The 15488-nt window shown below is 40.7% G+C and overlaps 1 protein-coding gene across 1 annotated transcript; it reads left to right on the top strand.

The window, feature by feature from the left end:
* On the top strand, positions 1-10659 carry ZIC5 (Zic family zinc finger 5). The gene is made up of 2 exons (XM_075336697.1): positions 1-1167; positions 7035-10659. The coding sequence occupies exons 1-2, from the start codon at positions 66-68 to the stop codon at positions 7463-7465; spliced, it is 1533 nt and encodes a 510-aa protein (XP_075192812.1). The 5' UTR covers positions 1-65; the 3' UTR covers positions 7466-10659.
* The last annotated feature ends 4829 nt before the right edge of the window (positions 10660-15488 follow it).

Below are 15488 nucleotides of genomic sequence, written 5' to 3'. Positions count from 1 at the left end.
AGTAGGAAAAGGACTATGCAGAGTTGGAGCCAGACAAAAGAAGTTAAAGAACGCTTAATCTACCCATGTTTTTGAAGGATGGTAGAGGGGGAAAAATCACACCAGTGAGTGTGGATGGACGTGATTGTGTAGTGATGGAGCCCCCTTTGAGCAAGAGGAGTCAGACTCTGAGGTTGTCGGATTTGGCAGCGGCTCAAGCCCATCCTCATCAGACTATGACAGGCTTCCCGGGGTTGGGGAGTCATCACGCTCACTCCCACCCTGCCCACCTCCACCCTGGGGAGTTGGGGAGTGACCCTGGAGTTGCCCTGACTCCATTCGGACCTGAGCACATGGCCCAGGCTGGTGCTCTGAAACTTAGCCCCTCGCAGCACATGCCAGCCCACCCTGAAGCCCAGACCGCCGCTGCATTCGGGGCTCCGGCTGCAGTCGCCTATCCCGGGGCTCACACTGGCTACACTAGCGGCAGGGACTTTCTCCTCAGGAGGGAGCTGGCCACTTCTGCCATGTTAGGCGAGCAGCACCCGGCCACCGGCTCCCCCCACCACCACCACCACCCTCACAGCATGTTCATTTCCTCTGCTGGCACCTACGGACACTCTGAAGGGGCAGGCCACCCGCTCTTCCCTGGCATTCACGAGCAGACAAGTCCAGGAGTCCACCACCCGCTCAATGGGCAGATGCGGCTCGGCCTGGCAGGAGAGCTGTACGGCCGGGCAGAAGCCTTCAGACCCGAGCACTATGCTGCCTCCTCCATCCACAGCTACAACTCTATGAACTTAAATGTCAACCTGGCTGCTGCCGCCCACCCAGCCGCTGCAGGGGCGTTCTTGAGGTACATGAGGCAGCCCATCAAGCAGGAGCTCATCTGCAAGTGGATCGATCAAGACCAGACCTCCAAAAACACATGCTCGAAAACTTTCAGCACCATGCACGAGCTGGTGAACCATGTCACGGTGGAGCACGTCGGGGGACCGGAGCAGAGCAGCCACGTCTGTTACTGGGAGGAATGTCCCCGGGAAGGAAAGCCATTCAAAGCCAAATACAAGCTGGTCAACCACATCCGCGTGCACACGGGGGAGAAGCCCTTCCCGTGCCCCTTCCCTGGATGTGGCAAGGTGTTTGCCCGCTCCGAGAACCTAAAAATCCACAAGAGAACTCATACAGGTGGGTATCCTCACTTCCTTCCATTCTGCACACGTCCATAGCCATGTGACTGTTCATGAATAAGTTATTTAGTGTCAGTCTCCGCTCACAATCAATAGATGCAGGGAATCTCCGAGGACTGTAGTTATTCCACACCAATATACCCACTGTGTTATCACTGCCCACGCTCCAAGCGAAGGAGATCTCGTGTGGACGGTCAGTAATGGGGAAACAAAAGCACCAGAGGGCAACTGCTAGCCACAGACACACAAAGGTACTAGCCTACACTTAGGTCACAAAACACTGAGGGTTTCTGGCAAATGGGCATCAACCACGTGCTCCTAAAAGCTTTAGCCATGTGTGCCTGTACACAAGGGGTTAAACCCTCGTGGCCGCCACGTTTTCTCTCTCCTTTACATGCCAAAACAGAACCTAACATTTTAGGTTGATGTGAACACAATAATCAATGTACACATAGCAAATCAATGCATGGAGGGAAACGTTTACAGGCGCCTTACATATTAATGCATCAGATCAATGGGAGCTGATCCCTGAAAGCAGGAGACTGAGGCTGCAGGTCATTATCAACTCTGTACAACTCTACACAACTCCTGGGATCGGGCACTAACACCTAGGATAGGGCACTCACAGCCTGGAACAGCTCCTGGGATCGGGCACTAACCCCTAGGATAGGGCACTCACAGCCTGGAACAGCTCCTGGGATCGGGCACTAACACCTAGGATAGGGCACTCACAGCCTGGAACAGCTCCTGGGATCGGGCACTAACACCTAGGATAGGGCACTCACAGCCTGGAACAGCTCCTGGGATCGGGCACTCACAGCCTGGAACAGCTCCTGGGATCGGGCACTCACACCTAGGATAGGGCACTCACAGCCTGGAACAGCTCCTGGGATCGGGCACTCACAGCCTGGAACAGCTCCTGGGATCGGGCACTCACACCTAGGATAGGGCACTCACAGCCTGGAACAGCTCCTGGGATCGGGCACTCACAACCTTGCACAACTCTTGGGATCGGGCACTTACAGCCTGGCACAACTCCTGGGATAGGGCACTCACCGCCTAGCAAAACTCATGGGGTTGTGCACTCACAGCCTGGCACAGCTCATGGGATCGGACACAACTCCTGGGATCGGGGACTCATCGCTAGGCACAGCTCCTGGGGCTCGGTCACTCACAGCCTGACACTGCTCCTGGGATCGAGCACTCACTGCCTCGCACAACTACTTGGATGGGCACTCACAGCATGGCACAACTGCTGGGATTGGGCACTCACTGCTCGGCGCTGCTCCTGCGGTCGAGTACTCACAGCTCCTGGGGTCGGGCACTCACTGCTTCTGGGGTCGGGCACTCACAGCCTGGCACAGCTCCTGGGGTCGGGCACTCACAGCCTGGCACAGCTCCTGGGGTCGGGTACTCAAAGCCTGGCACAACTGCTGGGATCGGTTTCTCATTGCCTGGCACAGCTCCTGGGGTTGGGCACTCACAACCTGGGAGGGCTTAGAGGCCCAAATCCTTCATTTATCAAGAGTGGATTGTAATATTGCATGACTAATTATATACACATACCTAATATATGGATAAATAATAACAAGAACATTACTAATTATTATTCTTTTTTTCATATGATCATTATTATAATTATAACTACTACTACTACTAATTTTTATTATTACTATCAATAATGATTTTTATGACTGTGATTATTATTTTTACTACTATCACTAATAAATGCTTTGCTTTCCTATAATGAGGTCCTTTCTCAGATGAAACTTTCTGAGATTCACACTGCATTTTAGGCCCTTTTTCATGTAGATGTGAACGTTTGCATAGAGACAGCCCATTTTGACGACACAGCAGTCATGACTTCCTTTGATGAGTAGGACATAGGGAATCCAAACACTGAGGCTTTGCCAAAATACAACATGGAAGAAGTAGTAGTAACTCCCCCACCACCACCCCTCCCCCACGGTCATAATAACACTGCAGAAACTGTAATACATTCCTGTATTGCTGTGAAGGAATATCATTGGGACAGCACTGCACATGAAAAGGACCTGGCTTTATTTAATGCTATGATTTCTCGCAATGTCAATGAAAAGAAACATGTAAATGCATTTCTCTATGACTGTCTTTGGTGCCAAAGAGTTTTGAAGCTACTTATGTATACCAGAAATAGGATAGCTCAGCAGGAGCTGCCTGGTTTATACCTGAGGATATGGGTCTCATTTAGTTGATAAAACAGGAGAGGCAGGGAGAATCCTGGTCACTCTTCCTAAGGAAATGTGGTGTTGAATGCTCTTTTTGTACTCTGCAGTCTCAGATGTCTGGTCAGATAGCTGGAGAATACTATGTTACAGATTGTCATATAGTTGTGAATGAGATAAAAAGATACAAAGTGTAGGCTACAGCTATGCAACCAGGAATACTGATTAATAGAATACATCCCAGTGAAGCCTTACTAGAACTTTTGCCCTTCTGTTCTGGGCTGAAGAGTGTCCAGCAGCAGAGGAGATGGAACAAGGTCGTGCAGGGCTCCAGAAGCATACTCTAAGGGTATGTGCGCACGTTGCTTTTTACCTGCTTTTTACCTGCTTTTTTGCTGCTTTTTCTTCTGCGCTGTTTAATGCCAAAATGGATGTGTTCTTCTATTCAAGCAAAGTCTATGGGAATTTGGGTTTCTTGTTCACACTATGTTGTTCAAAATGCTGCCTTTTTGAGGCAGAACTTTGGTCAAAAACTCAGCTTTTCAAAGAAGCAACATGTCAATTGTTTTTGCCATTTGGGTTTTGCACTGCAAAGCTGAGTTTTTGACCAAAGTTCTGCCACAAAAAGGCAGCATTTTGAACAACATAGTGTGAACAAGAAACCCAAATTCCCATAGACTTTGCTTGAATAGAAGAACACATCCATTTTGGCATTAAACAGCGCAGAAGAAAAAGCAGCAAAAAAGCAGGTAAAAAGCAACGTGCGCACATACCCTAAGGGGCTGATACATTTCTCACTATGTCCTGACTTTTAGAGATTTGGAGGGACAGATATTAAGTATTCTAGGACATGCAGTGATAATATAATAATGTTTCTACGGAAAAAAAGCCCCCCAAAAAATAAAAAAATGGATAATTGAAAAAGAAAAAAAGATGTTTGTGCTGCATGGTGCAAGAATACGCAAAGGGGGCGCATGTATATTCTGCAACTTGTGTGATGCAAGCAAAGGGGTCTGGCACTTCTGGAGGAAAAGGTCTTGTGTTCCTTATTAGCAGGGGTAATGCAGAGATGTATGGAGAGTCTACTTCTGGCATTTAGTAATGGCAGTCACATCTCCACCTGTGCAATTATAATAATTGGTGTGCAAGGAATATGTGAGTGTATATATATATATATATATATATATATATATATATATATATATATATATATATATAAAATGAGTAGATTAGTGACTCAGTCTTGATGATCTGTCGCTGTAGATCTATATGTCTTCTATAAGGACTGAGAAGAACTTTAGAGGTAATTGATGTCTTCTTGCCAGGTTTCATGGTCTGGAGATGCAGGGGGGATTGTCGGAGCCGTATATTCGTGAGTGGGATCACGGAGTGGATATTAGTGGTAAAGGTGGTGACATGTTAATGGCAGACATGACGATCTGCCAGCCGCAGAAATGATGAGGTGTTACTGGGAGAGCTGGGATGGTTCAGTGGTGAAGCTGCGGGATCACTGGTGACATCCTGCAGTACACACTGAGGGGCCATGTACAGCACGGCTACATACATGTATTGTGGAAATACTGGAATCCAGAGGAGCAGAATGTGATAATCGAGCTATAATTTGCATTAATTATCACAATATTTTGTAAATACCGTGCTCACTCCTTGATATCAGGGACAGGTATAGGACCATTAGTACAGTATGAGGAGCCATTGCAGGGTGGCTGGGGTGGGCATAGGATGGCACAGTGGGTGGTGCACCAGTGATTGGCAGGAGAGTGCTGGGCCATAGGAAATGGAAGAAAATAGGGAAAGTAGAAAGGACTTGTAAGGTAATAGGGTAGGATTCTATCCATATCTCTGAGGGGGCTAATGAAAAACGTGATAAGTGACGTGTAAGGGGGCAGCCTCGGCTCACATTACATGGGGGTATAAAGCGAGTGCTGCCCAAGCAACTGTGTGGGTATGTTCATCTGCCAGGAGCCAGAATGGAGCACTGAGGCCAGGGATCTGTGCGGGATTGTCCGCCTTTGGCGGCAGTCATCTGTCAGACAGTCAAGACTTAAACACAGATCGAATAAAATAATAAGTCCATGAGCCGGTCCTGTCCGACATGACAGATCACCCTGCCCCATGTGCACAGAGCTGATCGGCCACCGAGCTCTGTCCCGGACACTTATTCCTCCACCTGATTACAGAACTGGTGTAGCAGTATGTGTGTGCATATACTGTATATGAGAGATATACTATATACTGTATACGAGAGAGATACTATATACCGTATATGAGAGAGATACTATATACTGTATATGAGAGAGATACTATATACTGTATACGAGAGAGATACTATATACTGTATATGAGAGAGATACTATATACTGTATATGAGAGAGATACTATATACTGTATATGAGAGAGATACTGTATATGAGAGAGATACTATATATATATATATATGTATATATATATATACCCGAATTGAGGCAGCACAATTTACGTCTATCTATCTTCACATGGATTTATAGGAATGGAGGCAGCACAAGCTTACACAAATTATTAGTACTAGTGTCCAGTAACCATATCATATAAAAATCCAAAAAAGTTAGGCAGATTTATATATATATATATATATATATATATATATATATATATATATATATATATATATATATACATATATATATATATATATATATATATATATATATATATAAATCTGCCTAACTTTTCTGGATTTTATATATATATTCTAAACAAGGTAGGCAGCACACTGCATCTAGAGGTGCATGCAAACATTTAATCAACGCTTCTTCAGAAACACATGGTTTGACTAAACGTTTGTATGCACCTTTGATATGTACATGCAGTGTGCTGCCTACCTTTTTAGAGTGTGTGTGTGTATATATATATATATATATATATATATATATATATATATATATATATATACATATATATATCTCTGCATACTTTATTGTTGTTTCTGTATATACTGTACTTCTGTCTTTCTATGTGCATTATTTTGGAGTACCAGAGCACACACATGCCATTCTATTAGACCTGTCTGGAAGTGTGACCCTATCTCAGGCAGTGTTGTTATATATATATATGAAGCGAGACTCTATTTGAGACAGTATATATATATATATATATATATATATATATATATATATATATATATATATATATATAGTGAGACCCAATGTCTGGCAGTGCTGATAATATATATGAGGTGAGACCCTATTTCATGCGATGTTGGTATATATATATATGAAGTGAGACTCTCTTTGAGACAGTATATATATATATAGTGAGGCCCAATGTCTGGCAGTGTTGGTATATATATATGAAGTGAGACTCTCTTTGAGACAGTATATATATATATAGTGAGGCCCAATGTCTGGCAGTGCTGGTGTACATATATGAGGTGAGACCCTATTTCATGCGATGTTGGTATACCTGTGACAGGTGGCGCACCATAGCCGCACATTGCTGCTTAGCCCCGCGGTGAGCCTGTACATGGACCTGAGGCCTGGGTGGGCGGTTGTGCCCTTCTATAAGTCTCCTGTGCCGTTATACAGAGGTTGCCCATAGTGATACATGACTCTTCTGCCTGGTGCACTAACACAGGTCTTCACGCTTCTTGTTTTCCTTTCTACAGGGGAGAAACCATTTAAGTGCGAGTTTGATGGCTGTGACAGGAAGTTCGCCAATAGCAGTGACAGGAAGAAGCACTCCCATGTTCACACCAGCGACAAGCCCTATTACTGCAAGGTCAGAGGCTGCGACAAATCGTACACGCACCCCAGCTCCCTGAGGAAGCACATGAAGATCCACTGCAAGTCCCCTCCGGGGTCGCCCTCTGCCCTGGGGTACTCTGCTGGAGCCACCCCCATAGACGAGTCCCCCCCTCAGGACCCAGGCAGGGGGCGCGCTGCCGCGCTCTCCCCTCAGGTCACCAACCTGAATGAGTGGTACGTGTGCCAGGCCGGCGGCGCCCCCAATAACCTGCAGACTCCTTCCAGCCACGCAGAGTCCACAGATTCGGAGGAGGAGGGCGCTTACAGGAACTCTGAGAGGACGATGCGGTAGGACCTCGCCTGCTCCAGTCTTCACACATGGATAGCTCCTTATTTATTTTCTAGAAGACCACAAGGTCCTCATACACTTGAAAACCTTACAATGCCGTGTGCATTAACCACAAAGTGGCATCCTCAGCAATCCGGACGGGCTTCTGGGAGAAATGCCCGGCAATGCCAGGGGGATAAACAGCTTCTCGTTCACTGCCAATGCAATGCCCCCTGCTAGCAGGCTGGGCCCTGTACTGCCTCATGTGCCTCTCACCGAAAAACCCACCCTGGCACCTGGACTGGCATCCAGCACTGGCTGAACTGGAGCAAGGTTGTGCCCACAGTTTACAACACTGAGCAGAAGACTCTCAGGGCAGTGGACTCAATGCCTCCCTGACAGACAGCCATTCCTTCGTGTACACTGACACATTCGTCTCCTTTTACCTGTGAGATCCTGTTTTCTATCCTGACTTGAAAAAGATGTCCCCCCCCTTTTTGCTATGTTATTTATTATTGTATAAAGGTACCGCTGCCTGGCAGCTCCGGGGTCACACCATGATAGGTCTGACCGGGGGCACATTCATGGGTAATCAGAACCCCGAAAATCCAATACTGTGTCACCATGCACTGCAAAATGGTGCCAGAGAATCACACACCGGGAAAACCAGATAGCACCTTTTATTCTGTTCTCATAAGGCTGGTAAACCTGGTTTAGAATATAATTACAAGCTATAATGAAAGTGAGTGGAACTAATTAGTTTGTAAGATGGTATTAAATGATGCATTAAATGATAGAAGCATAACAGAAGCAAGAAAGCAATACACAGACACATACAATGACATACACATAGAAATACACAGACACATGCAAAAACAAATACACAGACACATGCAAACACATGCACACACAAATACACAGACACATACAATGACATACACATAGAAATACACAGACACATGCAAAAACAAATACATAGACACATGCAAAGACATGCACACACAAATACACAGACACATGCAATGACATACACACAAATACACAGACACATACATGACATACACACTAATACAGACACATGCAAAAACAAATACACAGACACATGCAAAGACATGCACACACAAATACACAGACATAGAAAGACACAGACACACACTCAAATACACAGACACATACAAAGACATGTACAAAGAATACATATACAAATACACAAAGACATGGACACACTAATAACACAGACACATACAAAGACATACACAGACACAAACATGCACACAAAAATACACAGAGACATACAAAGACATGCACACACAAATACACATACACATAAAAAGACATGCACACACAAATACAAAGACATACACAAACAAATTCACAGACGCATACAAAGACATGCACACACAAATACACATACACAGACACATACAAAGACATACACTCAGAAATACACAGACACATACAAAGACATGCACACACAAATACAAAGGCATGCACAGGCAAATTCACAGATGCATGCAAAGACATGCACACACAAATACACAGTCACACCATAAACTGTATGTGTGTGTGTATATATATATATATATATATATATATATATATATATATATAAAAATCACAATGCCCGTATATGTATGTGTATATAAATATATATGTATGTACATATATATAATTTTTTTTCCCTTTTTTGAGCTTACATATAATCTTCACACACACACACACACACACACACACACACACACACACACACACACACACACACACACACACACACTATAAGCTGTGATTATATATAATCATAATGTGTGTGTGTTATGTGTATATAGACGTTTATAGACCTACAATATGAACTCTGATTATATATATGGTTAAAGGTAAATACACAGACAGTAAGCTCTCACTATATATATGCTTTTATGTATAGACATATGCACATGGACAATAAACTCTCACAGTGTGTATGTATATATGTATGTGTATATATATATATATATGTATATATATATATAAATACAGCATATATGGTATTTATTGAGAGCTTATTGTATTGTAATCTCATGGAAGGAAAAAAAATAGATTAATATATTTTCTCATATTCTATAAGATTACATATACACACACACACAGAGTATATAACAACTCTGTGTATATTATTTAGATAACCTTTGTCTTTCCTCTAAATCTAAATCTACACACACACACACACACACACACACACACACACATATATATGTGCACACATATAAACACACACACGCAGAGACACACACACACACATATATATATATATGTCCACACATATAAACACACACACACACACACATACACACACACACACAGTTCCAGTAATATATTTTACAGGAGTATCTCCATTTGGCAGTTGAGGGAATGGACACTTGATGTGTCTGCTGGTACTGGATATGACTCAGAAATTCTGCTATGCCACTGGCCATGATGTAGATTAACCCAGTCCTATTATTTATTAGCTCACAGAGTCGGTACAGTCTGTGCACGGATAGATCCGTCCAGACAGAATACAGCAGCTGTCTACTGCACTTGCTATACAGTAAATAATATTCCTGACTATTCCCACTTCTCAGGTGAAATCTCCATGTAAGATGCCGATCAGCAGGTTGATCTCTGGCTCTGACAGTTTGCCGGAGCTCCTGCACCCGAGCCTCGGAGGTCCTATAGACTACTACCAGCCCTCAGAGAGCAGCAGATGCCCTCTCCGGGGATAGAAGCCTGTTGTGTGTGCCGTGATTGCTTGTGCCAGTCTTGTCGTTGTTGATAAAGTGGATGTGAATAATGTGATTTTGTAATAGTTTAATTAATTTATTTTCAGTCTGGACTTTGTTATTCTGGAAGGGCACTCATACACCAAAGACTTCTATGACTTGATGACTTTATGGTGAAATATTGGTGTGTGATCGTGTATCATTTTATAAAATAAGCAATGAAGGTGAGGAGAGAATCTATGACACATAGATAAATAAATATATATCTATATTTTGCATTTTACTTGAATCGGTGTGATGTGACAGCTAGTCCTGCATGTGTCCTGTGCAGTGTGACCCTGATCTCGGTGCTTGCTGTAGTTCTGTGCTAGTGCAGTGCCACTGTCACCCGTGTGTGTCCAGAGGCATCTACTAAAGAGCAGCTATACTCACTTCACGGTGTTCATTTCCATTTTTAATACCATTTCAATAAACAAAGTCAAACGATAAATAATCTTGAGTTGTGTTATTAGAGAATGAGAACATAGAATTCTGTGGTATGTCTATATATATTTTTTTTCTCAGGTGTGTGTACATATCTAAACATATATGTATATGTGTTTATATTTTTAGGTGTGTATATATATATATATATATATACGCATATATGTGCACGTAGTGTATATATTTACAGATGTGTTGTGTGTGTACATGTTTATATTTTCAGGTGTGTATGTATATATGCATGTATCTGCTGTATATATTTTTAGATGCGTGGTGTGTGTGTGTGTACATATACATGCATATATTTCCAAGTGTGCACACATAAAAGCATATATGTATATATTTTCAGGTGTGTGTGTGTATATAGATATGAATTTATGTATATATTTTAATGTGTATGTACATAGATATTCATATATGTATATATTTTCAGGTGTATGTGTGTGTGTACATAGATATGAATAAATGTATATATTTTTATGTGTGTGTGTGTAAATAGATATAAATATATGTAAAAATGTTCAGGTGTGTGTGTGTGTGTGTGTGTGTGTGTGTGTGTGTGTACATAGATATGAATATATGTATATATTTTTTATGTGTGTATGTGTAAATAGATATGAATATATTTTCAGGTGTGTCTATGCATAGATATGAATATATGTATATATTTTCAGGTGCGTGTACATAGATATGAATATATGTATATATTTTCAGGTGTGTGTTTGTACAGAGATAAGAATATATGTATATATTTTCAGGTGTGTTTGTACATAGATATTAATATATGTATATATTTTCATCTGGGTGTGAATAATTGTGAATTTATGTATATATTTTAACATGTGTGCCTAGATAGGAATATTTGTATATATTTTCAGGCGTGTGTACAGATATGCATATATTTTCAGGTGTGTGTGTATAGATATGAATATTTTCAAGTGTGTGTGTGGATGTATATGTATATATATATATATATATATAAAAAAATATATATATATATACACACACACACACTATATATATATATATATATATATATATATATATATATATATATATATATATATACATATATATGTGGGTATGTTTTCAGGTGTGTGTGTGTACATGGATATGAATATATGTCTATAGTTTCAGATGTGTGGTACATCAGAAACAAAGTGACTTAGCTGCAGACCACGGAGAATCCTAGTTCTGGGCTTGAATAGACCTTCCCTGTAATCTAAACTAAAGCACAACATTTCCAGCTCCACCTCAGCCTTGTTTTATATTTGCTCAGCTAATAAGCCGCAGTGTTATTTATGGCAGCACTTAAAGTGAGTTCTCCAAATGTCAATAGCAGCTTGATGAGAAGGTTAGTATGTGCCTCTGTCAGTTGTACTGGAGGTGCTAAAGGTGAACGACATGGGTTTTCTGGCAGATTGGTTGCAGCCAAACAGAAGAGACCAAAGAGGACTTGTAAATGGAGCCTGTAATCAATAGAGAAACTTATAGCTCTCTAATGAAGTTTCCTGTGAAAGGGAGGGCAGCACAAAGCCACTCAGACATGAATCATCCATGGGAAATATAAAGGGTATAAAAGATAAGTGACAATGCCTGCAGCTTGTATAGAAGAGAGAAAACAAGTTTCCCTTTTCTGCTTGTGGCCCCTGTTGTTGTTGTCCAGCCTATGGAGCCCCCAGTGACCACTGCATATCATGCCCCACTTCAAAGTCATTGAGTCCAGAGCGGAAGGCTTGGCGCTTGGACAATCTTCATGGTGTGTTAGGATTTCTATGGCAATTGGCAAGCAAGACGTTCCCATCTGACTAGCTCCCAATGAAAGCCACTTTCTGACACTAAGCTGCCCATCATCAAAGACTTCATCTCCACAGAATTTACTTCCATATGGTAAAGGAGGCTGGGTATTATGATTTGTACAGAAGGATAAGGCATAGATAGCTTCTTGGAACCTTACAAGCAATGTTCCATCAGAAGCATTAATATTCTATAGGCAGAAGATAGAATGTTCCTGCCTCAATGTTGCATATGTAACTTCTTCATCTAGAAGTGAAGGACCCTTCCAAGCAAAGACAAAATATTCTAAGTTCTTCCCGTTGCATAGCTAGCTTTTTTTTTATCTAGATATGAAGGACCCTTCCAAGCAATATTCCATCATAGGCATTAATCTACAGGCAGAAGACAATGTTCTCAGTTCTTGCCTCAATGTTGCATAGATAGCTTCCTGATCTAGATGTGAAAGACCCTTCCAATCAATATTAAATCATAGTCATTAATATTCTATAAGCAGAAGACAGAATATTCTAAGTTCTTGCCTCAGTGTTACATAGATAGCTTCTTGATCTAGATATGAAGGATCCTTCCAAGCAATGTTCCATCATAGTTATCAATCTACAGGCAGAAGACAGAATATCCTAAGTTCTTGCCTGAATGTTGCATAGACTTGTGTGACAAAGTCTCCTGTACACGAGGTGCACACAATGCAGACACACACGGCTACACAAGTGTGAAATCGTCCAGGAGAGGGTTCACAGGCCGGTCCATCAGGGTGGAGATCACATTGCTGATTCACGATTCGAGACACTCTATTAAGATACAGTCGCTTTGACCTTTGCTTTCATGGCGCATTAGTGCAGTCAATTTTTACTCTTCAGATTTTGTCTCTGGTTCCATGCGATCTGAATCAGGACGATCTCCCTGGCCAGCTGCACTCTTCCTGTGCGCTGTAGAACGATCGTTCTTTGTTTATTTAATACAAAGTACTGGTGAATGGTGAAAAATAAACACCATGAAAAAATAAGCAAACAGAGTGCACAGCGCACTTCATAAAAGTGAGGGGCTGAATGGGGAAGCTTCTCAAGTGGAACTTATTACAGCAAGAATACTTTCTGGTTGCCCTAACGACACCGCTGAATTGAAATCTCTCTCCTTTGTCAGCGATTTGTTCTCCTTTGCTGGGGAGGCTGCAGAAGTGAGGGACACGACTGCCTGAACATGCAGCCTGCAAAGCAGTCACTTCCCAGCTCAGACATGCAGACGCCTCTGTCTCCAGGACAAAACAGAAGTCAGGGAGAACACATCCAGCTCCCTCATTCCTGGTCTTGATGTCCTGGATCCATGTGTCCTAAACTAAGAAGCCATATCCTTCAGCCACTAGCCCAATTTCTGACCCTTGGTTATTGTTCAGAATTACTCCACAACTATCAGGCTTGCCATACTGCTACAGTCAATTTTGATTTTATTTCATGTTTTCACACATTATAGGCCACATTTACTATTCGTTCTAAATAGGTAAACAGCACAAATGTAGAAAAAGTAGTAAAAAAAAATGCACCAGAGGAATATATCATATGTTTTGTGCCAAAATTTATAATTATTATTATTGATATTATTTTTAGTTTTTAAACACTTTAGAAAAGTTGGGCGCCATTATTAAATAATTTTGTGCCAAACATCTCATATTTAGTTGGAAATTGTCAAAAGAGGGGGACCCTAGTCCATTTTTGATTGTGTTAACCATAATTATGATAGGCCACTATTAAAAAATTAATGTAAATAACAACAAATATACATCTATATATATACATTTATTTATATATATATATATATATATATATATATATATTATAAATGTAAAAAAAAATTCTCCAATAATAAATTCATCCTTGGCACATGTTAGACACCAGATTGTTTATTTTTCTAGTATTGCTTGGATTTTTTTTGTTTTTTTTTGCACCTAACAAGTGGCACACATCAGCAATACATTTGGTTCATTTTGCAACTCAGAAAACCAAAACCAAAAAGCCTCAACAAAATGCTTTTTATAAGACACTTTTGAAGTGTCAAGAATGGAGCAAACTCATTTTTTTCTTACACATTTAAGTGATAAATGTATTTAAAATGATTTACACTGAAATTCTGATACCAGATTTCTGGACTCTTGCAACTACAATTTTGTCAGTTTTTTTTTTTTTTTTTTTAAAAAACATTGTGGGCCTGATTCATTATTATATTTTCTTCTTGTTTTTTTTTGGCAGGTTTTTCTGGTGTTGTCTCCTGATTTTAATCGACACCTTATTTTTTTCTTTTTAATTTGTGCCTTTTTTAAAGTCTATGTTATGTTATATGTCTTCATCTGTGGTTTATATATATATATATATATATATATATATATATATGTGTGTTTGTCATCGTGGAGGGGGTTTGGAGATGTTTTCAGTTGTCTCACCTATTGCAACGTTTTAAAAAGCAGGCAATTTGTGTTTTTTTTGTTTAAAAAGGCACAATAAAGGGAAAAGATAACATGAAAGGTATTTTTTTAAGTTGTGCATAATTAATTTATCCACGTGAACCATTTTGAAGAATTTGGTAAAAAAAAGGTCAACGAGTACCACAAGCCAGATTAAGAAAAGTTTCTTAAAAAAACATGTAAATTATGAATTGGCTGTTTTTTTCTTTTCATTTGTTATTTTTTTTTCTTGACTATTTTTCCAGAGTTTTCTTTTGTGACAAAAAATTCTGCAGCCTAGCCTAAGACCAAGTGGAATAAGAAAATTGGAAATATAATTAAAAGGAAAATGGATTGCAAAAAATATACATCCGCACCTATAATAATACATATATACATATATATATACAAAATATATATATATATACATATATATATATATACAAATATATGTACTGATGCATATTTTATGTATATATATATATATATATATATATATATCACACACACACACACACCGGTATATATAAAATATATATATTATTTAAATGCATCAGCACTAACCATTGTGTAGGCAGCATATTCCCAAATTCCACTC

The sequence above is a fragment of the Anomaloglossus baeobatrachus genome, chromosome 2, assembly GCF_048569485.1.
Source record: "Anomaloglossus baeobatrachus isolate aAnoBae1 chromosome 2, aAnoBae1.hap1, whole genome shotgun sequence".
Classification (NCBI taxonomy): domain Eukaryota; kingdom Metazoa; phylum Chordata; class Amphibia; order Anura; family Aromobatidae; genus Anomaloglossus; species Anomaloglossus baeobatrachus.
Note: the sequence above shows the minus strand (reverse complement) of the source record. Positions and strands in the feature narration are given on the sequence as shown.

What these genes read in the sequence shown, in the direction of transcription:
- ZIC5 (XM_075336697.1), top strand. Translation starts at nt 66, where the DNA reads ATGTTTTTGAAGGATGGTAGAGGGGGAAAAATCACACCAGTGAGTGTG. An exon ending in CCACAAGAGAACTCATACAG is followed by an intron (nt 1,168 to 7,034) that starts GTGGGTATCCTC and finishes TCCTTTCTACAG; the next exon opens with GGGAGAAACCATTTAAGTGC.